General features: G+C 39.6%; 1 protein-coding gene and 1 long non-coding RNA gene across 2 annotated transcripts in view; one reads left to right on the plus strand and one right to left on the minus strand.

The window, feature by feature from the left end:
• Window positions 1-27,671, minus strand: CLCA1 (chloride channel accessory 1). Its single transcript, XM_008690638.2, has 14 exons — window positions 27,510-27,671; window positions 22,877-23,017; window positions 22,346-22,493; window positions 19,657-19,762; window positions 17,547-17,724; window positions 14,555-14,773; window positions 13,761-13,988; window positions 10,995-11,169; window positions 9,083-9,189; window positions 6,833-7,048; window positions 5,769-6,030; window positions 4,541-4,711; window positions 1,695-1,934; window positions 1-597 (listed from the first exon to the last, which is right to left on the minus strand). The coding sequence occupies exons 1-14, from the start codon at window positions 27,669-27,671 to the stop codon at window positions 209-211; spliced, it is 2,742 nt and encodes a 913-aa protein (XP_008688860.1). The 3' UTR covers window positions 1-208.
• LOC103662943 overlaps window positions 13,423-27,986 on the plus strand; it is a 68,899-nt gene continuing 54,335 nt past the window's right edge. The window contains exons 1-3 of the long non-coding RNA XR_568605.2: window positions 13,423-13,631; window positions 13,763-13,827; window positions 17,479-17,602. This is a non-coding gene — a long non-coding RNA (uncharacterized LOC103662943). The remainder of the gene's footprint in view (window positions 13,632-13,762; window positions 13,828-17,478; window positions 17,603-27,986) is intronic.

Below are 27,986 nucleotides of genomic sequence, written 5' to 3' on the forward strand. Positions count from 1 at the left end.
GATGCAAGCATCTCTCCTTTAAAAATCATTAATAAATGCCTGCGTGATGGTTAAACTTTTGAATTTAAATGAATAGTCTTTATACATATGTAGCCAATTGGTCAGTATTTTATTTCATTATATCGCCCTCTACAGGAAAGTTTAAAATACATTTTGGAGAATTTTATAATCAAAAGAAGGATGGATGATTTATTCATCTCATGAAAACTCAGCCCAAGGCTACTGACAGCTGCAATTCCCCTAGCCACTTCCACATAATTTTTAAAATGTGAAGGCCAGGAATGGTGCTGTTGACATTAATATCAGGACAAGGAGGAGAAGGAGTAGGTATCTCTGGAGGAGCCTGTGGGGGGATAAACAAAGACACTCCTACAATATTAGAGATTTCTGACTTTAGATTTGACTTATCAACAGCTTGAATTGCAATGAAGAGATCCGTGCCATTTTCAAAAGAGATGTTTTCTGGTGTAAACACAAAGACTTCCTTAGAGTTGGCCTCCTTCGGGATGAGATCAGATGTGTTCACTTGAAGTGATTCATTGAACTTGTCTCTGAGATCAAGAATACTTGCACTTATTCTAATGATATACTTGTGAGCTAAAAAGAAAAAAAAAGTTGTTACTTGTAATTCTCAAGTGTTAAAGAAGTTTTAAAGTCTATTAGAAACTATATCACCGTTCCATAAAGTTCCAGTGAATAAATGTAATTGATGGTCCATAATTATAAGTATAGGTATTCTTTTTATATTCTTGTTTGTGTATCTTAACAGAGTGATAAATATAAAACTGGATCGGGGGTGCCTGGGTGGCTCAGTTGGTGAAGCGTCCGACTCTTGATTTTGGCTCAGGTCAGGACCTCAGGATCCTGAGATTGTGGCCCAATGGGCTCCATACTGGGCATGGAGCCCGCTTAAGATTCTCCCTCTCCCTCTTCTTCTGCCCCCACCTCTTCACCCGTCTCCACCCTTCCCTTCCCCCTCATGTGCACGCACATACTCTCTCTCCTTCTCAAAAAAAAAAAAAATTAAGTAAATAAATAAATAAATAAAACTGGACAGGCATGACCTAAAGCCTTGGTCAGTATTTCTATGTATACATCTGGCTGAGAGAGGAAGCCTTTAAATTACTGCTTATTGCTTTATTATTTATAGAGGAGTTTTGGGTACTGGTGCTTCTCAAACTTTCACATGCACACAAAATACCCAGAGATCTTAAAATACAGATTCTGGTTTGGTAGGTCTGTTTGGGGACTGAGGTTCTACATTTCTAACAAGCATTCATGTGATGCCCGTGCTGCAGTCTGAAGAGTATACTTTGAGACAAAAATCTAGTAGGACCTGAGGTTTCTTCCAAAGGTCAGTTCTGCTCCATAGATATCTATGCTCTATTCCCAATCCTTTCCAGGAGTCATTGCTAAAAATGGGGTCTATTAAAGGACAGCTTGGAAAGATTTCAAAAAACCTGAAGATTGCCTGTTACTGGTTGAAACCTCTTAAAACTTAAAGTGGGCCAGTTTTTCAGGTTCTAAACCTCTCCTATTTAAAAATCCTAACCTTTCATTTCAGAGGACATTCAAGATCCCTCTTGCCTTCTGCCTTCCCCATGCATCACAACATGCCTGCCTGCCATCACCTCCTTCTGCACCTCTGTTGGCTGCTAAACTCCTTTACAGGGTCCACACCATGTTCAGCTTACCTGTTCCGTGATCATAATCATCCCCAGGAGCTGTCCAAGTCAGATTAATAAATTTGTACCCATGGATGTTTGCCTTAAGGTCAGTGATTTGACAAGGTGGAAAGAGATCAGGTATGGGAGCCTGTGGGACACCAGAGGCCACAAATGAACCTCCCGAGGATGTTCTGCTGAAACACACTTGGTTGCCTTGAAGATCATTCTTACTAATTTCGGGTCTTGGTGGATTCCATTTTATTTCACCTGCATCACATCACATCACATTACATCACATTACATTACATTACATTACATTGTAAATAACTATATGACTAAACTTCCCTCTGTTTTGTTATCAGATTGCCTTCTTCCTACTCTCGCCTTTGCCTTCTTTCCTCCCACACACAAAATTAATTTTAGTTATTTGGTGTAAAGATCCCAAATCAGGTTGCATCAGAGGAAAAAAAGCAAAGAGAGAATCATGGTTTTTTATCTTACAGATATTTTCCGGATATTTTATGGAATAACAATTCTCCCAATTAATTTTCGTGACATTTGTCCTGGAGTTGTTTCTTTTCCCATCTTTTTGCCTATCCTGATTTTACTCTTCCTAGGTCAGTTTAAATCCTACCTCTGTTTTAAGCCTTCTTAGACTGCCTCAAGAAATCTCTTTCACCTAGATAATACTGTTGGTTTTATTATTTTTCCTATTTATTTGGTAATTAATCATCTGGACCATCAAGAATTGCCTTATTTCTTCCATGCATTTTTTTTTCTCTTTCTCTTTTTGTGTTTTATCTTTCTTACTAGATTGCATCTTTTCATAAACTGTTTATGGTTTTCTAAAATTTTATGCTTTTGGAAGACTTCTGATTTTCTCATTGAATTCATAGGAACTTAGTGCTTGTAGCAATCTCAATTTTCTTCACATTCTTGCTAAAAGGTTATATTAAAAGTAATCCTGGAATTCAAAAAATACACTGGCCTGCTCAGTCAGTAGGGTTCTCAGACTCTCATTTCAATAAAAATATTCCATAATACCCTGAATGACATCATTCAGAATTTACTCTCTCATAAATTGTACTTCTTTAGCCCATAAAATTTTTGTCTGTAAAGACAGATTGATCTTCATACCTATCAATCTGGTCTTGGGCAAAGATAAAATGGATACTGTAATAGGTTCAGAGTTAGTATTCAATTCACCAATAGATACTATCTCTCTTGCTATTCAGGCTTATCAGGGGAGAGAGGGGAAAAACATGGCTCTCCAATGCCAAGGCAGATCCTATCACAGTTAGTACTATCACAGTTATACCAATAACCTCTCTAGCCTCTGTTTCTCTGTCTGTAAAATGGGAAATTAGAAGAATGTAATGTCCTACTGTGAGTAAAATACTGAGCATAAGGCTAGATATAGCTGCTAAACCAAGAAGGCTAAACTCCTACCTTTCCCCCTAACTCATAAGAACAAATGAGAATAAACTAAGCTGAAATATGTAAAAGAGCTTTGGAAGCAATAATGTCTTTTAAAGCAATTCCCCCCCCCCCATGATCACCTTTGCATGAGACACCACATGTCCTAGAATCTTCTTTTTACTGAGCACATACCCAAGTAAAGAGGACAGTGGGAAGCTTCTTGGGGGAGCTGTTCTTACAATACAGCAGGCGCTAGGAAAAGACCTGCCTAAGACAGAGTAGAGATTGATGGAAAACAAGTCCTGGAACCCATCAGGACTAGTCTTGTTCTCAATTACAGCTGTAGTCCAGGGCAAGTGTTTATGAACAAGAGTGGTATAGGACTTCCTGCTTCTTGGAGCACAATTTCCCTGCATGCTTACATGTGGGCTCAGTGTACTGGCTGGTATTAGGTTCATCTACTATTCTCCCTGGTCTGAGAAAGAGAAAGGAGACAGTGGGGCTTGTCATACTGATGTATATAATAAGCCGTAAATTCCCTTATCCTATGGAAATGCCAATCTCCGTGGAAAGAGCTTCATTATAAAATGTTTTAAAATTTATTAAAAATAATAGCAAACATTTATTGAACATTACTGTTTACCAGAACAGCTTATTTGATGTATTTCCTAGTTCATTCCTCATAACTACCTTCTGAGGTAGTGACCATTGTTATTCCTATTTTACAACTGACAAAAGTAAAGCACAAAGAGATTACCTAAAATACTTTGGTAGAGGGCTGGAATGTGAACTTAGGCAGTGGAAAGCTACTTCCAATCTATTGGTTTTCAACTGAGGGTTATCTTGCCTCCTAGAGGATAGTGGATGATGTCTGGAGACATTTTTGATTGTCATGACTATGGGGGCTGCTTCTTTTTTTTTTTTTTATGCTCAATTAGTCAACATATAGTACATCATTAGTTTTTGATGTAGTGTTCAACGATTCAATAGTTGTGTATAACACCCAGTGCTCATCACCACACATGCCCTCCTTAATAACCATCACCCAGTTACTCCCTCCCCTACCCCCTCCCCTCTGTAAACCTCAGTTTGGTTCCCGGAGTCCAGAGTCTCTCATAGCTTGTCTCCCTCTCTGATTTCTTCCCATTCAATTTTCCCTCCCTTCCCCTGTGGTCCTCCGCGCTATTCCTTATGTTCCACATATGAGTGAAACCATATGATAATTGTGGGGGCTGCTTCTGATAACTAGTGAGTAGAGGCCAGGAATGCTAGTAAACATCCTACAATGCACAGGACAGCCTCCACAACAAAGAATTATTTGGCCCAAAATGTCAATAGTGTTCAGACTGAGAAACCCTTATATTAAATCACACCATTGTCCTCACAGGCTTATTGGTTTTCTCTTGATCCCATGCCTTTTACTCAAACCAGTTGTGTTATTACAGATTACTTACCATTCTCAATCCAGCCAGGTATGTACATGGCTCCATTCTGCTGGGGTGTCACCCTCTGTCCGGCTGCATTTATTCCTCCCAGAGCCCACACTTTCACACTGTATCTGCCATTTGTATCATAAGCCGTAAAATACCTTGAATAGATACCATCATCCTTAGTAGCATCAGCACCTTGACAGGAAAATGAAGGAATTAATGACTACCGGAAAGGCAGATGGGCATTTGTATATTTCCAACTCATATGTGGATTAAAAATTTTCAAAGCAAAGATAATCTTGCACTATCTCCAAGAGAGTTTAGGATTTGATTGTGTTAAAGATGAGATCTACTTTTTCTCTTATGCACACACACACACATGGATATGTCTGTGTGTGTGTAGCTTCATATGTGTATATTTTGTCTTCCTGATTGTTGTCTTTCTTTGTGAAATCAGAGATCATGCCACATTATCTGCTATATCCAACATAGTGCAAGGTAACTATTCATTAAATATCTGTTGAACTGAATTGAATTGTTGTACATTAGTATGGAGAAAAAAAGTGTTATGTGATTATTTTTTTTAAACTTATGACTTCTCACCAGGGTAGATTTAGGTAGGAAATCCATTTACAGAATTTGTTCTAATAAGGTTACTTGCATCAGAGTAAGCAGTTATGTTCCTTCTAAAAAGAAATGTAGAATTCTCTTTTTCTCACTCCCTGTTAGATTTCTTTAAAAAATAATGGGCAGGATTTTCATTTTGGGGGCAAGCTAATACAGAGTCTGCATAGATATAGGAGACACGTATAATTGCATTTGAATTTATATCTGCTCCTTTCTAAATGTGAAAGCCTTATTTTCTTCATCTGTAATGTAGGGATAATAATGTCTCAAAAGTGTGTGGTAAAGATGAAAATGAAGATAACATAACATAAGATAACTATTCATTTTCCTCCTTCCCTTTTTGGGGAGTGTGGAATACCCTCTGACAACTCCCTAGAGTATCTGAGTGTATTGAGCTTGAACCACTAATGTGTTTGGTCTTTGCAGAAGCTAAAGGTAGGCCCTTCTTCATGCTTTCCAACATTTTAAAATATAGGAATTGCGGGGAAGCAGAGAGTTCTCCTAACTAGACCCCCAGTAGTGGACTCCCTGCTTCTAACTGTCCCCACTAGATCATGCCCTCTTTCTGTTCCGTGGTTGCTTTTTGGAAAATAAAGATAAGTTTTCCAATTTTTTGAATGGTTACCTGCTCCATTGTCCAATAATTCCAGGGTTACTGTTTTACCGTTCACTGATTCTATTACAGCTGTGACAGTGGCCCTGAGGATTGGCAAAGATCCTTGATGAATCTTTGCATAAACTGCCATAGGGCTAGGGAATTTGCCTGTGTCTTTGTTCATTTTAGAGGTCACTGTAATTGGAGGCAAAGTAGCACTGGATGCACGGGAGGTGACAGTCAGAGTCAGGGTTTGTGAGCTTGCTTGCAGACTGTAACTCCAAGGGCCAACCTGCCCAAAACAAATGGAGACATTTCCAATTAATAACTGTAGGTGATACAGACCTGACTTTAATGCCACCTATAGGAAAAGCTTATCTGATAGAAGCATGTTACAAGCATATCTAAGAAGATCTCTGATACTTGGTTAGCCAAGGGAAATTTTGGTATATTTGGATTAACTGGTTCTTACTGTCAAGAAAATCCTAGTTGGGGAAAATGAGGTCAGAAAGTTGTGTTCTTATTATTTCCTTGTTTTCTAAAAAGCCGTATCAAATCAATGGTTTCCTGAGGTAAAGGAAATTTTTTCATGATCCTGAAGTTTCAAGGACCATTTTGCATCTTGACTTCTATGTAATATGAAAGTTCTCCCTTTAGTACCTGGAGAAAATATCACCAAATCCTTGATTTGCTGGCATACTAATGAGATAGAGAATTGGTTGGAGAATTTTCCTTGTTCTTTCTTTCATTCAGTACTAACTCTCCTTTTATTTATTTATTTATTTATTTATTTATTTATTTATTTAAGATTTTATTTATTTATGTGACAGAGAGACAGCCAGTGAGAGAGGGAACACAGCAGGGGAGTGGGAGAGGAAGAAGCGGGCTCCCAGCAGAGGAGCCCGATGTGGGACTCGATCCCGGAACTCCAGGATCACGCCCTGAGCCGAAGGCAGACGCTTAACGACTGCGCTACCCAGGCGCCCCTAACTCTCCTTTTAGCAACCACCCACATATAAAAAAGCTATGATTATTTTGTAAAAACTTTAATTTATCTTGTCAAATTGTGGGAAGGATAAAACCTGAGCCCATACCTTGGCAGTGCCTGGGATTTGAAGGTAGGCCATTTTGGCGTTTGTGTCCACCACAAAGCTGTCGTGTTTCTTTCCACTAGGATCCTGGAGAAGGATTTGGGGAAGCTGTGTTGTCCAAGTGATGAGAAATAAAGTGTCATTTCCCACAGTGCTGTCCACAAGCACTGTGCCGTTCATCCACTGATTGTTCTGGAGGGTTAAGCCTTTGCTCTCAAGCTGTCAAGAAAAACAACTCTTTACATTCTGGAGAATACAGCCCCCATCACACAATCTCTTCCATTCTGCCTCCAATTCCCAGTTGCCCCATTAAAAGACGTCAGTGATGCCTGAGTCCTTGGTTTGGTATTTGGGTCTTATCATTATCCAGTTTTAAATTACCTTTTTCCAGCCTAATTACCTTTTTCCTACCTTTTCCACAATGTTTATTCCTACAGCCAATCCAGACCACTTCCCCAAATGACGGTCATGAATCCCTGATTCTGACTTTATCGTACTCTCTGCTTTTCCTGAAAGTCTGTACATTCATCTGAGCCTTACCAATTCTTTTGTCTAAGCCTTACCAATTCTTTAAAATTCGGTTCAAATGGCACTTTCTCTATGAGACTTTCTCTAATGTCCATCTCACTTACTGACCAAGAATAATCTCTCCCTCCTGTGAGTTCCCATAGAATCTTGATTCTGTCGCTCCGTTGATATTCTCACAGTGTGTTTTGCTTTATACCTACTACTGTTTATACCTTATCCTGTTTACTAGACTATAAACCTATAAGGGGTCTGAGTGGGACTTTTTGCAAATAACCAATGCTAGGTCAAGTGTTATTGTAGTCCCTGTGAAGATAAATGAAATAAGTCGGAGGGGGGCTGATTTGTTGTTTCGAGAAAAATGAAGGAGTGATTAGAGCAGGGACCGAGGCGGGGAAGCGTTAACAGGACTTTTACAGAGACTGTGACCTTGAAGATTGTCTCCTAAGTAATTATTTCTTGTTGTTAAACTGATACCTAAGAAAAGATAGGGTGACTGGGTCATAGAATCAGATTTTCTAATTTCATAGGTAGATTTGATCTTGGATGTGGAACAAATGAAGGGCTCTTACATCTTATTCTTAAGGCAGGTGGGTAAATGAGTTCTGCTCATTTCTCTATCTCTCTCACTGTTAGACTTCTTAAATACAAAAGTAATGGGCAGAAACTGCCAGACTGTGAACTTGTCCTTTCATCAGTTTAATCACTTTTTTTCAGACACATTCCTCCGATTTCCAGACTGGACTCTTGATTTTAATTTTCCAAATTTGAACTAGGATAACCGAAATGAGTATAATTGCTGTCTTCTTTGATTGAATAAATGCTACACTGGTAGATCAGAAAACCTATTGTTTCAAAATATGTCATTATTTGGCTTTGACATGACATTGTTCTTTTACTTTCAGCCAAACTTTCAGAATAAAATTGTGAACTCACAATAAAATTATCACAATAAAAATCATAATTCACACAGATGTGAGTTCTGATTGTTTACTCTCTAGCTTAAAAATTCATATGAGTAACTTTTGAAACTTCAAGAAGAACATTTAAAATACATTTGTCATTTTCTTAATAAATAGTCCCAAGATTTTTTAAAGAAAATTTGGTTTTCTTGAAATTTTAGAACCAGAAGCGCCCATAGATGTTTTCTGGTTCATATCTGGCTGAGAAACTAAGGCCTGGAAAGATGAAGTTCTTAACCCACAGTTAGAGAGTTCATGGCAGGCCCAGGACCAGAATCCAGATGTCTTAACTGACATCATGGACTTTTCACAGAACAAAACACTTTTCATCCATTATAAGGAAATCTTTGCAAATATCACAGATTTGAGGTAATGGAAAAATAGAGCAAGTAATCCCTGAACACTTACTTGTCCCAGAAAATTTGTGTTAAGATGATCTACTGTGAAGAAAATTCTGAGCCAATTATATTGCTATGGGTACTTGTTAACAGATGTTTAAAAAGAATTTTTGGACCCATTATATTGTATGTTGCTGGTTTCTATGGAGAAGTCAGTTAGTATTGTTTCCAAACAAGTAAACACTAATTGCTTTGCTTAAAAAAGTAGTGTTGCATTGGAATAATGTCCAATATCAGGCTGAAACTTCTATTTTTAGTTTTAATTTACTACCAGAAGAATGTAGTACTTAAAAATTTTAACCACTAAACTCTCCATCTTGGTTATGATTATTTATGAACATGAAAAACCAAAGAGTAAAAATTCTGACCTGGATAGCACGCTGGGAGGCAGCTCCATTCCCAGATGAAAGGGCCCCAAAAGCATCAATGAGGCCATTGTTCTGAGCCTGATCTGAAGCATATGTCTGTAAACCTCCTAAAATGCAATTATATTATCAAAAGTTGTTTTCTAGAAATCAAGTATTTGCACCATTTTAGCTATTGTTAAGATAGCAGAATACATGACGTAAATATTCTATTGCATTTTTACAAAGTATTAATCAACATCAAACAGGCATCCAGATTAATTCAGAAGTTGATACTAAATTTTTAATCCTACTAAATAACAGCTTCAACAACAACTCAGTTGCACAGCTATGTCAATTTTTTATAAAGCAGCCATGAATCTCTGATAGGTCAAAACTAATAGCATAAAATTTCATGCTTTAAAGGTCATACACTTCATATAAGAGAATTCATTAACCCTTATTCCAAGCCTATTGATTTATTCTTCTTTTAGACATAATCTTAACAAGCTTGACTTTTGGGTTTTCTCCCTAAATCATAAAACATGTGTATGTAACAACAGCAAGAAATAACAGCTGACAAGGGATATTACAGAAAAGTATAATATCCAGTAAAAAATAGATTATATACCAGGTCTCCCAGTCTCAGGCTATTTAGAACATGTGTAACTAAGATAGTTGATGCAAAAGCACTTTTAAACCATTAATGCCTTCCAAAGTTTAAGGTAAGTACTTTGGTAATGGTCTTGGCGCCCCACCCAGATACCCTTACCTAGGCAAGGGAATCTCTCCCCAGCTGCTCTAAGTGTTAGGTGCTAGTGGCATTTAACTGTCCCTTTTTCCAGAGAATTACCTTACTAAAAGAGGCTACGCTTGCTAGAGAAATAACATGTTCCCTCACCTCCACCTGACTGATGGCCACAGTGGTACAAAAGGTTAGCCCTTTTGCCTCAAGATTGTATCAAGTGTGTGATGCAATTCCAGACTGAGAGCCCCCTATAGGGTTAGGTTTCAGCTAGACTCTAAGTCCACTTCTGTGCTTGGGTCCTTTCCCTGTCCTATCCTATTTTCCTTTCTCCTGTTCTCCTGAGAGCTCTCCCTGTATAAATCACATGTGCCCAAATCCTTTTCTCAGGCTCTGCTTCTAGGAAACCCAGCCTAAGACAGGTAGTATTAGGAACAAGTGGTCCTGTCATTTTAGCTGGCTCAGGAGGCAACTCAGCATAATAATTGATATCCATAATGCTGGCCCTAGTTCAAAAAATTGTGCCCACCTACTCTGCTAAAGAAGCCAGGCACATATGGAATCTATTTTAACCATCTGTCTGTGTATGAGAGTTAGAAGCTCAGTATATTAATGTTTTATGGAGAAACTGCATTGTTTTCTACATTTTCAGAGTGACCTTCTGTGTGGTTCAGCAGGCCCTTTGCTCTTCCCCTGCTACTCCTTATTAAAGTCTCAATTTAGATGTCACCTTTCTGGACCTTCTCCTTCCCTTAATAAAGTCAAAGGCTTTCTATTCTAGGGTGCTTTCTACTGTTAATAGAGTACTTGTATCATGGCGTTATATAGTTAGTGGCTTGTTATCTGTCTCCCCTGGGTCTCTAGGCCAGTTGTCAACTGGAAGAAAGTGGTTCCTGGCTAACCTATTAGATTCTTTGCAGTCCTTACAAAGTGTCTGGGAAGAGAGACCTGAGTCCTAACTAGAGTGCTGTGCTGATCCCATCTTCCTCCAGACTGCCATAATCCTAGAACTGAGGCCTTAAAAGAAACGGGTAGAGTCAATTCTAATGTTCATTTGGAGGTAAAGGCAGGTAGTTGGTTAATAAGATTATCCCTCTCTATATATATCCCCCCCTTCCCTTCTCCCCAGTTCACTGGCGCTCAGAGTCCAGTGGAAGAGACAATTCAGTGGGACAGCAGACCACCCTTCACCTGTCATTTTAGACAGCTCCTCTAGTTCTTTTGCTGCAGAGGGTCCCAGGGCCACTGTGTGGATGACAGCTCCACTTTGTTTCACCTCGTTAAAGCACGAGCTTATAGTGTTGTCCTCCCCATCGGTCAGCAGCACAATTTCAGATCCATCTGTTGAGAATTTCTTCCTAATAACCTAAGAACATAATGCAGGGCCTGAGTTATCCGGGTGGCCAAGGTGTTTGGGAAAACAGCATTTAAAGGGAATGAGAAGAGAAATTCCAGAGGGAATGAACACAAGTGCCTGAGAATGCTCAAATATCTGTCTTGAAATAACATTTTAAATCAGCAACATTCATGGAACTTGACAGTAGTCTTTTCTTTTGGTTACCCTACTGCAGAGCGGGCTCTGTAAAGAAGGATACAGGGCAGTTCCAGGGATAGACAGCACTGGGGAAGCAGCAAAGGAGGTTTTTCTAGTTTCCTTCATATGATTTCTCCTTGACAGGTTTCTGAATGTTCCCAGATGCCTTCAGAAACCACCTTCATTGAATAGGGATAATATTTGGGAGATATTAGATGCAGGGTAGATTTAGCTTGTATGCAATTCACCATCTGATATTCACCATCTGACTATACCAGCTGTTTATGGTTGGCATTTGTTCTGACCTGTAAGTACCCAGGGCACATGAGTTATTAAAATTTTTAATATTTCCTCTGATTAAAATAAATAATTTTGTTCCTATTAACCCCAGCTCCTAATTGTCCTATGACAACCATGTTTCAACTATTCCTGATTAACACAGATTATAGTTTTTTACATTGTGTAGAAAGCACACACCTTTTACCAATGTTGGATAAGATTATGATAGAAGAAAAATTAGATTTAAAAAATAGTGTTACTCATTTCAGAAGAGGAAGGCAAGAGTCCACTCTTCCCCTAAAAAGAATACAAGGAGAGACCCAGAAAAAGGGAAAACAAGCAATTAAGCCCAAGTAACCTCTCTTCTCTGGACCAGACTCTCAGAAAAGGAAAACGTCTTAAGTAGATTAAAAGGAAAGCTAAGAGCAGAGGGGACTTCTGCTGCACTCTGAACTCTGAGAGGGGCTGCCACATACAGGAAGAGAGCAGAACTGTGCCTGCTGCTACATGGTAGAGCCCAGAGCCCAGGATCCTCTCAACCATGGCTGTGGCCTTGATCTGACCAAGTTGAGAGGCCAGAGAAAGGGTTTAATTTAGATTCCCTTGTCCTACTCCCCATCACTGCTATGTGCCGTGGAAAACATGTAGAAGTTCCCACTATCCCACAGGGAAGACAGAAGTCAGCAGACAAGAGAACAGGTCATCTTGCCATACAGGCTGAGGGGTGTTCAGTCTGCTCAGGGGCTGCATGGAGGACAAGGAGGTTCTCAAGGCTCTGCTCCAATAGTGAGAGCCAGGGTGGGGCTGAGTCCACCAGGAAAGATGACTGGGCCCTGATCAAGCCATAGAGGAAAGCCCATTAGGCACCTCAGTAGACCCAGGAGCCTAGAACAGACCTGACAAGGGCCCTGAAGTAGGAACCAGTGGGGAAATTGAGGACAGTGTAGGACTCAAGGCTCTTTACACATCACACACAAGCTCCTCCTCTCCCACATCTGGACTCCATTGGGCAGGAGGAGCATCTAAATTCCAGTTGTATCCCTCACACTCTCTCTCACCCATCTAAGTGGAAAATGCAGACCAGAAGTTCTCTCTTCACCACCAGGCCATCTGGCATTACTCATCTCCCCTAAGGTTTTGCATAGCAGGAGTTTAGTATAACATGTCAGCGATTTCACTGTCCATTCCCCTTCCTCATTTGCTTCTTTAATCAAAGCTTGGGCGAGCGGCAGAGGCAAGAGAATCCAGATCCACACAGGCATTGGACAAGGGTTCTGCAGCCGACTGTGCATACAGTGGAAACCACTTTTAGGGAACCGAACTTCAAGGTGGAATACAAAGTGCTGGGGGACAGACTGAATTTGAGGAAATGGTTGTCTGTTGTCCACATGCAATAGTGTGAGCTGGAAACTAAGTGTTCCTGCTGCTGCTTGGGAATCTGGAACAGCCCCTGACCTGGCCAAGATGCCACAGAGATTCTGAGACCTTAATCAGCCAGGTTTTTTCAGCCTATTATTCTTTGTTTCATGGGGATAAATATCTTCTAAATAACTACGGAATATTAGATTATGTATTTAGAGCAAATAAGCATCAGGTGCTATCAAATAACTCAATTCAATTTTATTGAGAACCTTCTGTATAAAAGATACTGTGCAGCAGCCTGGGAGGTAAAGAGAGAAGTCCTATCCTTAAAGAGATTTTGCTTGAGTGAAGCGTGTGATTAGAAAATCAGATAGAAGAGCCTAGAAGTCATAAGAAATTTTTTGTCAAAGTTCACAGGATTTAGAAAGAAGAGTGATTCTATACAGTTGAAAGAATCAGGAAAGATGTCCAGAAGTAGGTGATGTCTGGGATGGATCTTTGAAGAATGAATGTGATTTGAAGGACAGAAGAGGCAGGAGAAAGTATTCTAAGTGGGGAGACTGGCAAAAGTGTGGAAGTGCTGAAGGACAAGCAATCCAAGTTACTGAGCTGTAGGACCTGGAAGAGAGTTCCTGGTACGGGAACCTAGAAAGGTACGTAGGCGCTCTATTATGAAAGAACTTAAATAGTAGTGAAAATTTGACTTAATTTTGTTGAAAACTGAGATAAGTTAAGAAACAGAAATTGTAAACAATGACACATGACAGGGGAACTTGTCTTACAGCAAATGCTGATCGAAGCCCGGAGCAGATGGACGTTCCTCCTGAGGCCACTGTTGGTAAGCTTTTGGTGAGTGCATCCCTTTCCGTGGCACCGTTTATCTGTACAAGTTCACTTTGTACATGGGCAGCACTGTCAAATGTCACCATCCCAACCCAAGACCCTTGCTCAACTATCTGCAGAAGGAAAAGTTTGCCGGCCTGATTCAGTCGTTTAAGGCGGTCACCATTCTGAATGGAGAAGTAGAAGAAAAGCGGTCAGTTGGGTTTAGATAAGCAGACTAATAACAAAACAGTGTAGAGGAAATTTGGAGTGGCTGCCTTAATATCAAGTAAATGACAACAAGCTTATTCAGGGGACTTTATATTAAATTAAATTTCTATATTAAATTCCTCCTTTGTAATTAGTAGCATCTTTGGGTCCAATTTTAGAGACTTTGTTTAAATAGCCCTAAAAGAGGAAGCCAGATTAGGCTTTAGTTAGATCATTACTGCTTTAGTAATGGTCCTATAGACGTACATATTGTCAGTGAAACATTAAAAATTGTCAAGGCTCTGTACTTCAGCAGATCTTGCTCATAAATCGAAAGCTAACTTAATTTGGCAAATGAGACACTTGCTGCTGAATTTCTGTTGAATAGAGTTGAGGTAGGTGTTTCTGATGGTAATGTTATTGTTGTAACTGTTCTGACTCTAAAGGTTGTGTTTATTCCCAGCCTGTTACAAATTGTGGTCCAGATCACATCACACACAAATGTGAGAGCAGCACCCTAAAGACTGAGACCCAGTGAACGTACCGACATGCTTCCAGACTTATCAAGGACTAAACACACAATTCTTTGTCCAATCTGCAGCAATGAGAACGTGGGTGCAGGTGGCTGTGTCGTCATAGGAGTTGTTTTCTGAAAGTCCTCAGAATCACGAATCACTTCCCATGTGCTTCGGAGATTGCATTTTTGGTTTTGTGGGTTTGGGGCCTCTTTATTATGGTTTTTTTCTGTACAGAATTCAACCACCTGAAATTGTCAATAAAATTATAGAGATAAACAGAAGGGAAGGATATTTAAATCCCTTGCCCTGCTAACCCATAAACTTGGCTTAATCCCACCATCACTGCAGAACACTGCTGGGGAAATTCACAGTGTTAATTCAGACTTCCTTTCTCAGACCACATCTGCAACCTCATTGGACCCTTAGTACTCCTCAGCAATCTATTTATCTGTTCTTGGCTTCCTTCCTACTTCTCAGATTTGCCATTTCAAGCCATCACCACTGTCTTCAAACCACCCACTTCTTAACATTTCTCTGTTGGTACCATCTTATCTCTCCATCCTTTTACTTCCCACTCACTTCCTTCTCACTCACTTATCAACACCCTGCAATCCAGCTCTTTCCTCTAAGATGTCCCACTGGCTCTTCAACCTTCATGTGTTCATAACTGAACTTACCACCTTTCCTTTAACTCTGCTCCTCCTCCTCATGTATTTTCTAACTTGATGTCACCAATATCCACCCAGACACCTACATTAGGAAATCCTATCTTCTTCCCTCTACAAAATAACCAAGATCCATCTATTTCACTATCTCTCCAGTTCATCATCTTTCTCCTTCTCTGTTGGAATCTCCATCATTCAAATCCTCATGGTCCCTGCCTTGAACTATTTTGGTCTCCATCTGACTTTTCCATCTTGTTTGCCCTCCAGTTGGTCCACTCCATAGTTTCCAGAGACAGCGTCTTTCTTACTCTTGTGCTTAAGACCCTTTGTGACTCCTCATTGCTTACACACTATTTCTGGACTATTTCACATAGCAAGCAGAGATCTCCATGATTTAGATTTTGCTTCACTCTCCATCCTCACTCTGGCTGTGCATTCCAAGTCTCTGATTTCCCCCTACTGTGATCCATAAGTTCTCAAACGTGCCTTTGCTCATGGGCTCATGGTTTCCCACTTTGCCAAGGAATTCCCCTTCCTCTGTCTTCTGCATTGTGAACTTTACCCTCATGTTTCAGCCAAAAGGTCATGTTCAAAATGTTTTCTCATTTCCTTCCCCCCCCCCCAAAGAATTTTTACTCAGCCCGGTGGCTTCACAGTACCCTAGAGATACCTCAGTAAGACCCCTTTAACATTGGGCTATAAACCCATTTATGGCAGAAAATTGTCTCATTAAATTTTGCTTCCTCAAAACTTGGTTCAGTGTCTGACACATAATAAAAGCTTAATATAAGTTCGTTGTTTTTTGAGTAACCCTAAAATCTGCATGTCAGGTTTTTTTTTAATCTACAAAAGAACAATAGTTATGCAAGAATTACGTGAGAACATATGGAATAGGGTCCATACTAACACAGCCAATAAATGATAGTTTCCTCCTCTTTCCTTAAGTATTTATATCTCTAGTATTTGGGGGATTAAAAAAAGAGCCACAGTATACAAAGAATGTATAACCTAATTCCTTCTCTCAGACTATTATTCACAGTAGTATCATTCAATTAAAAATCCTAAATATCCAGAATTCTAGTAATTTAGAAAGTAATCATTAGCTGTAAAACACTTCTTTTCCTCTTTATTTGCATTTCCCAGGTCATATTTGTTGTGGTTCCATAATATCATAAGGCTGTATTCTGGCAGGGGATCTGAAAAACTTAAACTGCAGGCAGAGGTTCCCAAACCTGACTGTACACCAAATTTAACTTTGTGGTTAATTTAAAACACAAAATCTGGACCCCCCTCTTGAAAGTTTCTTTCTTTTTATTTTGTTAACAAATACTTTTATTTTTTTAAAGGTTATTTTTTTATTTACTTGTCAGAGAGAGAGAGCCGGCACAAGTAGGGGGAGCAGCAGGCAGAGGGAGAAGCAGGCTCCCTGCTGAGCAAGAAGCCTGTTGGGGGACTTGATCCCAGGACCCTCAGATCATGACCTGAGCTGAAGGCAGATGCTTAATGGACTGAACCACCCAGACGCCCCCCTCTTGAAAATTTCTAAGTCTAGAAATGGACTGCAAAGCCAGACTGAAGGATGGGCCTTTGAACCATAATATATCACATTTTTAAAACTTATACCACTAGTAACTCTTATAAGTTACTTCAGCCTCTATTCCAAAAGGAAAACATAATTTTATGTAAGAGGCTGAAAGATAAGAGACTCCCCACAAAGTCTCTCCACTGATTTTAGTCAGTGAATAATGGAAGCATTTAGGTTTAGTTTGGGCAGATTTGCCAAAATGTATATTTAGCACTAATAAGGTAATTTATCAAGTTTATTTTATGACCTGTTGGTCATTAAAAAAAATTAGAAAGTATTTTAAAACTACTTAAACCTATTAAAACTATGTACAAACCCCGTACAGGCACTAATGCTCTTAAAAAGAAAATTTCAGTTAACAACCAAAAGCAAATATGCACGCTGAAAAGATCTCTGAAGTTAAATCTAAGGCTACTGATCATGTCCTTATTAAGAAATAAAAAGAAGTATCAGATCCTCTTGGGTAAATTTCTTATTTAAATAAGAATTTTTGTGCTTGTCTGCCTTTAAGGATAATTGAAGCAATTCTAAGCACTGAAACCCCAAGCTTGCGGGAGGGAGATAATGGAGTGCAAGAATGGACCTAAGGAAGGCAGAGGGGGGAGGTTCGACTTTATCCCTGAATTTGTACTCCCAGCTTGTCCCACAGAGAATCAGCTTGCTCACTGGTGATTTCCTAACATTTGATCCTTTCTTGCAGCAATCGGGAATAAGAACCTTGCTAAATTCCTATGTGCCAAGAAAGAAAAAGAAGAACAGAGTACTTACAGAACCAATACTTTGCGAAAACATTATGGAAGCCTTCTCGGTCTGTGGCTCAAAAGGTATGAACTCACAGCCTTCTTTGTACAGTCCTGTTGCCGTGTCGACTCTGCAGGGTTTGTTGGTGCAGCTGCCTCCCTGACACTGCACTGCTTCATATTTACCAGTAATACCTTTCGAACACCTGAAAATATATTAAGGTGAGATCTTTAGGTGCTGTAATCATTTCAGAGGGTTAGACTCTGTGGTCGGGTTGTTCTCATGTCTACAACTTCCTCTCATAATTCAATGAACAAATACATCACCTTAAATAGCAAAATTATTAAATTCACATCAGTGTCATTTTTGTTTGCCAGAAAGTATTCGAAGGGTTCCCAAAACGGTATCAGAATTTGTTTCTATGCAGCAGAAAAGCTAAGTCTGGCTTATGATTGCCGTCAGAATTAATAAGGTTCCAAGTCCTCAGCCACCTCCTCATCTTGGACCCTCATTCCTAGAAAATCAGGAGCTCTCTTTTGTTTCCCTTAAAAGCCTTGCAGACATTTCCTGGTTTTCTTTTCCAGTTAGTTTATGTTGTACAATTTTTGCATAGTTCTTGTATGTTCATAGGTATTTTAGATTTTTCCTTACATGCTTATGAGTTTGTGGCTATTATAAATGGACAGCTTTTTACCCGACATTTTATTATTTGAGTATATAAACAATATATGAACACTATAGGAAATTTGTAAAATAGTAAGAGTATAAAGAAGAAAAAAATCATATCCCACCATCAGAAATAAGCTACTGTTAACATGTTGAAGTATTTTCTTCTCTATGTATCAGCATGACATTGCACACATAACTTTGCTTCCCGCTTTTAAAAAACTTGGTGTATTAGTATATTTAAGATTTTAATATATTATTATAATTCATAATATTCTTTTAAAATGTGATTTTAATAGCTGTATGTTTTGATACTATAATTTGCTTCCCCCCCAATTTGACAGTACTAAAAGTAAAACTTCAATGAATAAATAAAAATTCACATAAAGTTTTGACACTGTTTCCAAGTTTGCTGCAGGATTGACTCCCAGAGTAAAAGTTTGAACATTTTAAGTCTGTTGATACAGCCCATTCTGTCATTCCCTTAATGGATTTCTTTAAAGATTTTATTATTTATTTATTTATTTGACAGAGAGAGAGAGAGAGAAAGCACAAGCAGGGGGAGTGGCGGGCAGAGTGAGATATATAATATTATATATACCACATCTTCTTTACCCATTCATCTAAAAAGCCAACCAGGTGCTCCACCTGTCAGGTTTTAGTATATGAATTATGCTAGCTCTTTAAAGTAAATTAGAAAGTTCTCTTTCTTTCCTGTTTTTGCTAAAGAAGTTTATATTCACCGAAATTGAACTCACTCATAAAAAAATGGCAGCTAAGAGTACTTTACAAGTATTCAGTTTGCTTTCTATTGACACCACAGAAAGTTATTTTAAATTGGGATGCCCCCCCCCCCCCACTGCCCCGGGTGGCTCAGTTGGTTAAGTATCTGCCTTTGTCTCAGGTCATGACCCTGGAGTCCTGGGATTGAGTCTTGAATCTCCCTCTCCCTGCGCCCCTCCCCCCTGCTCATGCGTGTGCTCTCTCTCTCTCTCTCTCTCTCTCTCATTAAATTGGGATAAATTGTGTTTTGTTTTAATATTTGGGTTGTCATTCTTTTAAGTTCTACAGTCCCTCCAAGACCCATTCATACTGATGAAGTATACATAGATATCATTCTGCCCTGAAGGCACTGAAGAATCCCATTAGATTTGTTTATGTCCCTGATTCTGGTGCAGGAAGACGGAGACACTGAACATAGCGCCTGTGTGTGTCTTAGAGTTGCACACACACACACACACACACACACAGGCAAATGATTTGTTGCTGCAGAGTAGAGAATTCAACTAATTGAAGCACTTATAAAGTGAACAAAAGTGGTAGTTTTTTCGGAAGCTGAAAAAGAAGGCACTAAGAATGAGAGATCAAAAATAAGACAAAAGAACCCTGATATTTTTAAAGTCATCAATTCCTGAAAAAATTGGTTGCAATTTAAAATAGTTTGGGAAAAGTTAAATCAAAATATACATACCTTACTGCTTCTCTTTTTTTATTGAATAAGTAGAATTTCTGGTTATTATTGTACTCATCATATACCCCCCATCGTAGATGAGCCCATTCATGGACAAAGACCCTTTCTGTAAGAAATTATTTTAAACACCCAATTACAGTAAGAATGGCAAAATTATCTTCTCACACTGGGAGTAAGTCATTTTTCCAAACATCATTATGCTTTGCTATGTTAATTTTTTTTCAATTAAAGGTTTGATTCCCTTAGAAAAAAAATCAAATAACCACTGTGCATTTCTTTAAAATGTAACTACTGATTTGGTTCATCCAATGTTAATTAGACACTAGTATGTGCCAGGCAGTTACTCAGTCAAAGAAGAAACAACTGCCTTGTCTTTACACAGCTCATGGTCTAGCAGATGACACAGATGACCAGAGAACTAAATCCCAAGCGGTGGAAGTGTAATGATGGAAGTCAGTGCAGCCTGCTGTGGGAGCCAGAGGCATTCATGGGGCAGCCTGGGCAGCATCCACAAGATGTCCTTCTCCCTTATGGCTCGTATCTGGTTAACTTTCAAGGCCTGCCTATTACACCTCTACCTTTTTGCTTTGACCTAGTCTCATCTTCCCAGGCTTACTGCCACCTACTTCTGAATCACTGCCATAGCCACCTACCTGGCCTCCATATCTCTAGTCCTCAGTGGCTCCCCTGTGGTGCTCCGGTGAGATCCAGTTTCTCAACATGGCATACAAGGTTCCTGACAATCCAGGCCCTGCTCTTCTCTGCAGCCATATTTCTTGCTGTTCTTTACCCACTTTCAAAACTCTTTAATCACAGTGAATTACTAAACTCCTTTTACTTTCTAGAGTCACACCATGCTCTTGCTCATCTCTGGTTCTTTTCCCATATTTTTCCTCTGGCTCAGAATACTCTCTCCCTCTCTTTGTCTGGCTAATTCCTACTTTTCTTTAAAATCAGGCTTATAGCCGCCTAGAAGCCTCTGACATCCTCAAACTAGTCCAGATACCCCTCCTTTGCACTTTCATTATATTACATTATTGAACTTATCGTGTTATATTTTCATTACTGCTTACATGCTAGTCTCTCACACTAGACACTTGTCTCCATAAGAACAGACACAATGAATTTTTCATTGTCTTGCCTTGGCAATAGTGCCTAGAACTTAATAGGAACTCAGTGAGTATTTGTTAAATTTGCATGAATCTTAGTGACTTATATTCAGCTCAGTTTTTCTAGAATGTAAATTCCTAGGTAGGCTGAATTTGGAAGGTTATATGAGAGGGTACATGCTAAGAAAGACCTAGTATATCACATTGAAGATATAAACTATTCTATCAGTGCTGGGGAATAACTGATGACCTCTTAAAGGAAGTGGTAAGTTGTTGGGGAGGAGGCATGGAGTCACAGTACAGAAAGGAATGACATTATATGTGGTGACCATGATGGCTAAAGTGGGCTCAGGAGTGGGAGGGGGCAGTTAGGTAAATCAATTCAACACATATTGAGGCATATGTTGGGAATTTTCTATTTGCTATGGGGTTGAGATGGAGTGTTGTGAAAGAACAACAAAGAGGTACATTTGTTTGACACCTCTTTCTGATAAGGTCTGTAAGTGTTCTAGTGTATTGGGGGTGGGATATGGAGATGTTAGCACTCTTGTTTGTTTTCTTTGCCTTGCCCGTTTAAATGAAGAAAATCAAACTGGTTCTAATCTTTTCAAGATAGTGAAGAAACCGGTACTAGTTAGTTAACCTAATTATCTAAAATGAATCATATTTGATTATACTTGGGAAGTATATATTTTGTATACTCCATTGTTTGTTTCTTTTAAGATTTTCTCCAAAGGTTGCTCTAAATAGCTCACATGGGAATGATTATTTGGTGAAGGAAAATTGGACTTTTTCTTTAGTTACTGGTTTTTGAGAGCTGACCTGCAAGATATTCTGTCTGGTACTAAAAGTGTGGTCCATGGCCTCACCATATCAGCATCATCTAGGAGCTTATTAAAAATGCAGATTCTTGGGGCACCTCTGTGGCTCAGTCAGTTAAGCATCTGCCTTCAACTCATGTCATGATCCCAAGGTCCTGGGAGCAAGCCCCACTTTGGGCTCCCTGCTCACTGCGGAGCCTTCTTCTCCCTCTCCTCCCCACTCATGTGCTCTCTCTGGCTATCACTGTCTCTCTCTCAAATAAAAATCTTTTTTAAAAAATGCAGATTCTTGAGTCCCATCCCAAACCTACTCGACAGCATCTGCATTTTAACAATCCATTTGAATGCACAGTCTGAGGGCACTGTGCGTCTCTGCCATCTGGTGGCTACTGCGTGAGTTACAGGCAGCAGGTTTAATTCAGGTGTCTCCCCCCCCCCACAGATCCATAGAAACCTAATGCTACTTATTAAACTATCTTACAGTTACTATCTCATACTAATGTTACCCAATAACAATCTCTAACAATTAAAAATACTACATTTACACATGTGTGCTAAATATGAATAAAATTTTAACTGAGAAATGCACTTTTCCGAATCCCTATTTTAAGTGAAAGAAAGTTATAATAGTTTATATTTTGCTTATATATTATTTTGCTTACATATGCTTACTCACATCATGTTGATTGTTGATCTACTTTGAACATAAAGTTATTAAATTGTGAGAAATATAGCAGAATACTTTATCTATACCCCTACCTTGTGATCCGTATTGAGAAGCCACTTTTCCTGTTAGGAAGTTAGGAGTGAAATGAATCCTTTCGCCTTTTTCTCCACAGTTTCCCATCTGCTCTGTGTAGGGTTCGTCATTACCTGCAGGATTTGGTTCAGCAACTAGAACATCGGCCTGAAATTTAAGAAAAAGTCATTGTTACAAAATATCAGCAAATGAATTGACCTTATTCACACAGGAATAACTTGCTTTGTTTTGTGTTTTAAAGATTTTATTTATTTATTTATTTCACAGAGAGAGAGAGAGAGAACAAGCAGGGGGAGCAGCAGAGGGAGAGGGAGAAGTAGGCTACTGCTGAACAGGGAGCCTGATGTGGGGCTTGATCCCAGGAGCCTGAGATCATGACCTGAGCCGAAGGCAGATGCTTAACTGACTGAGCCACCCAGATGCCCCACATGGGAATATTTTGAAACAATTTCAATTTATTCTAGAGTATTTTGAAGAAAAAAAATCTGAATCAGAGAAGGAAATTGGAAAAAATAACTTGATATTCTCACATTATTGTAGGTCTCGAGTTTTGGTCTCACATACTCGGGTTTTGTCTTCCAATTTTCAGGAATCAAAATGGCAACATTTTTGAAGTAGAATCTTTTTTCTGTAGCTTCAAACAGATATGGAGATGCCTGGGTCACCATGTCCTGGGAAAAAAGACAATGTATGTAACCAGCACAATTATGACAGAAAATAGGCAAAGCTGCCAATAATTCAAATTTACACCTGTATTTCATGTTTCCAAAGACTAGTTATTTATCAAGATGGCAAGGGGAAGTGTGGAATTACCTTTTAATAATAATAATAATAATAGTTAACCTTTTCTGAGCACTTAGCACACGCCTTGTGTCACAGTGTAATGGTCGACAATGCAGACCCCAGAGGCAGACACTAATTCTGGCTCCACACCACTTATATTAGCACATCAGGAAATTTCCTCAAGCCCTCCTGCACCCCAGTTTGTCCATGGATAGAGTGGAAAGTATTCTAGTGACCAGCTCATAAAGTTTGTTGGTTTCATTTCATTTGCTCTATTGAGAATCAACAAACTTTTAAGGGAGAAACTGACAATTAGAGAGTATAGGTCTCAAAGTCACACACCAAGTAGTACTGGGAGAGAAACTCAAAATGAGTACGACTTCAGCACTGCTGACATCACTGTAATAATTCTGGGGTTAACTAAATGTTATGAGGACATTTATTTTTAGTATAGTAGCAAGTGTTCAATATAAGGAAGTGGCATAATTAATTTATCTTCAAGTTACACCTAACTTTATTTCTCTAAAATGAAAGAGCCTTGGTGTTAAATTATAAATGCCTCTGCAGATTCCCTGAGCTGCTTCATGACAAGACAGTAGAGAGGGTATTATAAGACATTTATTATACAAAGGGACATTGGGCCTACTAGGACCAAAACCCACTGAAAACACAAAAGCAAGTATAGATAGAAGAGAGAAGAGGGCAGAAGACCGAGCCCCGAGGCCCCCAGCATTCAGAGGTGCCGTGAGGAGAAGCCAGCAAAAGAGACTCAGGGAGCAGCAGGTGCATGGGGAGGAAATCAGAAGGCACTGGGGCGAAGGTGTTTCAGAGATAGAGTCCTTGTTGGTATCTAATGTTGCTGAGCAATCAAGTGTGATGAGGACTAAGAACTGAGCAATGGATTTAGCAACGTGAGCGATCCATTTTAGTGGAATAGAGATGATAGCTCATATGAGTGAGTTCAAAAGAATAGATGAGGAAGCAGCGGTGGTGAATACAGACAACAGGTCAAGAAGTTTTTTTTTTAAATTAAAGAGGAATGGAGAAATGAAGAAGTAGCTGAAGGAGGACTTCAGGGCAAGGGGGTTTTGTTTTGTTTATTTGTTGTTGTTTTTTAAAGATTTTATTTATTTATTTGACAGAGGGAGAGACAGCCAGCGAGAGAGGGAACACAAGCAGGGGCAGTGGGAGAGGAAGAAGCAGGCTCCCAGTGGAGGAACCTGATGCGGGGCTCGATCCCAGAACGCCGGGATAATGCCCTGAGCCGAACTTACAACTGAGCCACCCAGGTGCCCCTACTTGTTTTTTTTTTTTTTTAAATGGGAACTATTATAACATACGTATATGCTAATGGAAAAAAACCAGATAATGTAAGAGAAGAAAGGGATTGTTGGAGGAACAAAGTCCTTGCTGGAGCAGACCAGAGTGACTAGACTCCAGTGCCCGGTGGGGCTGGCCTTAGGGGCAGAAACAGTTCATCATTACACGGGGAAGCAGCCCTGCAGGAGTGACTCCTGCTCTGCCACTTCCTGCTCAATGGGATAAACTTGGGGAATTTATTTTATCTCTAAGAGCCTCAGTTTCCCCTCCTTTCAGATAGTGATAATAATAATGGCTGCCTGGGTATTTTTTTAAAGTTCTTGTAATGATTTGCATTTTCCCCCAAAGCCAGATTTTTAATAATCACTAGGACAATTTAACATTGTATCATTTTTAGAAATAAAAAGAGAGTCAAGATCACCAAAATGTTGAAAAGTTGGTATAAAACTTCCAACATTAGAGTATTGTGTCACAATTTGACTAGTGAAATGTGAATTTTCAGTATCTCCCAGAAGAACAAACAGCATGAAATGCTCTTGTCTTCCATGTTTTAATAGAACCATTAATTAGGGAGCTTTGGCATTTGTTCCAGGTTTTGAGAAGATGACCTCATATGTGGGCATTTAAACTTTTGAGGTTTGGAGAAAGTTGAGGATAACAGTTTATAGAATGGGCTGGTAATTCCTTAAGGACAAGCATAGCATATTGTTCATCAGTGGATTCCTGGTGCCAGCATAATGTAAATGCTCTGTAAATATTTGTTCAATGAATGAACAAATGAATAAATGAATGAAGTGCTTACGATGGATGGTACACTGTCCAGGAGTGCCAAGTTAGGAGGTGCCTGGGCTCCCATGTATTGAGGAGACCCCAAACTATTCCGATTGTGTATCGTGTGTGTGTGTGTGTGTGTGTGTGTGAGAGAGAGAGAGAGAGAGAGAGAGAGAGGGAGACAGAGAGAGACACACAGAGAAAGAGAGAGAGAATGAGAGAGAGAGAGAGAGGGAGGACACAAAGAGTGAGGTTCCCGGACTGCTCCTCTTGCTTCTCTGTTACTGGGTAGAGTGTAGGTGCAGTGGCTAGAACTGCTGCAGCGCCATCTGCCGGTCTTGTAGGTGGAAAAATGTTAGGGACGGTCCGGTATTTAAGAGCTGACTTAGAGGCTTCTGTCCCCATAAGGGCGGGAGGGAGAGAACTCCCTCAGAAAGCAGAGAGTGAGGGATGGCCAAGAACGGCAGCAAAGCCCAGGGTGAGCTCCCTCAACTCTGCAGATCTGGAACATCAAATAGGGAGGAAACAACTTTTATTAACTACTGAAGGATGCTGAGCACACTTGACGACCCTTACAAGTGTTCCTTTTATAGAGAGGATGTGGAAACCAACTTATCTTACAGTTGACACATTTAGAACTCCTACCAGAAAGTCGATTTAATAATTGTAAAGAGAAGTACATTTTTTCAGGAGGAAAACCCCCAAAGATGAAACCTTCAAAGGTGAAAGCACTTGGAAAGCTCTAAGGGGCCATATAAATACAAAAGACCATTGTCATTCAAAATAAGGCATCTGTGTCCTCCTTCTGGCAATTCCTGAGCCCTGCTGACTGTCCAGCCAGAGACAGAAACATCGGTGGCCACATCTTCCATACTTAGTTTCTCCAAGTGGCTACCTCATTTTTGTTCGTGCCATTTCTAAATTTAGAGGTAATCAAAAACTTACCCAAGGTTTCTGATACTGAGAGATTTCAAAAGGTGTGAATTTCTCTTTCACCAATGGTGGTAAACCTGATAGTCTTCCAGTTCAACAGGTAAGCTTCTCCCCACTCCTGCCCCTCCCCCCACCAACCGCTGCACTTCTCCAACCCCAGACTGCTCTTGGTGATAGAGATGGTTCTCTCTCCAAACTCCATCTTTCTAGCCTTGCTTCTGCTGAGAGCAAAGAACCTTTGGGGGCGACGTTTGGAGCCCTTGCACTACTAACTTCTGAGCTCACAATCAAGAACTTTGGCCAGAAACAAACTTTAGTCCCTTTGGCTTGGTTAAGAGGGAGGAAATCTTTTGATCTAGAAGGATTAAAAGTGGGACTGGTGATTGATAACTATGCGTACCATTTACTGAGCTCTTACTATGTACCAGGCACGATGCATTCATTTTTGAAGGTTTTTTTTTTTTAATTTTTGAGATAATTTTAGGCTCATAGAAGACACGCAAAAAATGTATAGAGTTCCCATATACCCTTCATTCCGCTTCCCTTATATTCATGCATTGTTAAATTTAATCCTCACAAAGTCCTAGGAGGAAGGTACTCATTATTATTCCCATCCTACAGACTAACACTTTTGCGCGTTATGCAATACGGCCTCTGGAGGTGCCCCACAGCCTTTTATAAAGCATTTCCTTCTTATTCTTAGCTGTTTGCTGTTGCACTTGACCTCTCTAATCCCTCCACCTTACAGTAATTAGAAGCCTCTGCCGGAACAGGAAGAGTCTTTTCCCCTAGTTTTTCCTTCCCCCATAGGAGAAGTAACAAGTGAGGTGAGGCTGCCCAGCAGCCCTTGCACTGGGGCTGGTAAAATGCACAGTTCCCTCTCATTGGAAGGGTCGGATTGTTCTCAAATCAGAGATTTGCCTCCTGGGCTCCTATATTAGGATAACAGACAAGGGAGTTACAATTAGGACAATAAAAGGAGAATCTGATATAAGCCAATGGTGAAATTAAGCAAAAGAATTATCCTCCCCGTATCTCACAATCTCCGTCAAATGATGCTGGCCCTACCTTGGTGTGAAACTAAATAGTTTTCAATGAAATTGTCTGTAACCAGTCATTTATTAAACGCCAACAATGCATCAAACTCTGAGTTATGTGCACTGCATTTATTATCTCATCACAAGAATTCTAGTACTTTGGTGTTATTATTGCCATTTTACAGCTTAAGAAACAGGCTCAGATTTGAAAATAATTTGCCAGTGTCACACAGCTATAGTTAGAGAACACGTGTTTTCTCTATCACAACATTACACTTAATTTTTTTTAAAGCATGGAAAATTACCATTTTGAACTTACCTTTATATGTTGAATGAGTGTTTCATCTTCTGGCACATTAGGGTCAATTGCAATGACAATGCCTTCATAGCCATTATTATTCAGCTGAATGAGTGAATTGCTCAGGGCCCCTTCTAGGAGATGAAGGACCAAGATGAGAACAGAACTCTTAAATGACCCCATTGCTGTACATCGCACTTTGATTTCTCTCTTTGGAGAATGATGCTTTTAGAGGTCGGTCTTCTTTACCCCTATATATATATATATATATATATATATATATATATACACAGGAATATATAGACACATATTTTTTCCAAGCTATCAGAGGTGGTTTATCACAGTATTTAACCCTTTGACCCAAAATTCTTTCACTATTGCATTTGTCTCCTATATAAGGAACTGTAGCTTAGTCTCAAATTCTGTGTACTTTCAAATATTTCATTTTGAAAGGATTATTAGCCTTGCCTTCACCTGTGCCAGATGCTGGAAATGTGG

Source organism: Ursus maritimus, unplaced genomic scaffold, assembly GCF_017311325.1.
Source record: "Ursus maritimus isolate PB19 unplaced genomic scaffold, ASM1731132v1 scaffold_12, whole genome shotgun sequence".
In the NCBI taxonomy this organism is placed as follows: domain Eukaryota; kingdom Metazoa; phylum Chordata; class Mammalia; order Carnivora; family Ursidae; genus Ursus; species Ursus maritimus.

Bases quoted from the DNA above. Each gene is read 5' to 3' on its own strand.
- CLCA1 (XM_008690638.2), bottom strand. From the start codon at position 27,671: ATGGGGTCATTTAAGAGTTCTGTTCTCATCTTGGTCCTTCATCTCCTA. The intron at 23,018-27,509 runs GTAAGTTCAAAA...CTTTTTTCCCAG, and splicing joins CACTCATTCAACATATAAAG to GACATGGTGACCCAGGCATC. The intron at 13,989-14,554 runs GTACGTTCACTG...TTCTCCATTCAG, and splicing joins ATAAGTCTGGAAGCATGTCG to AATGGTGACCGCCTTAAACG.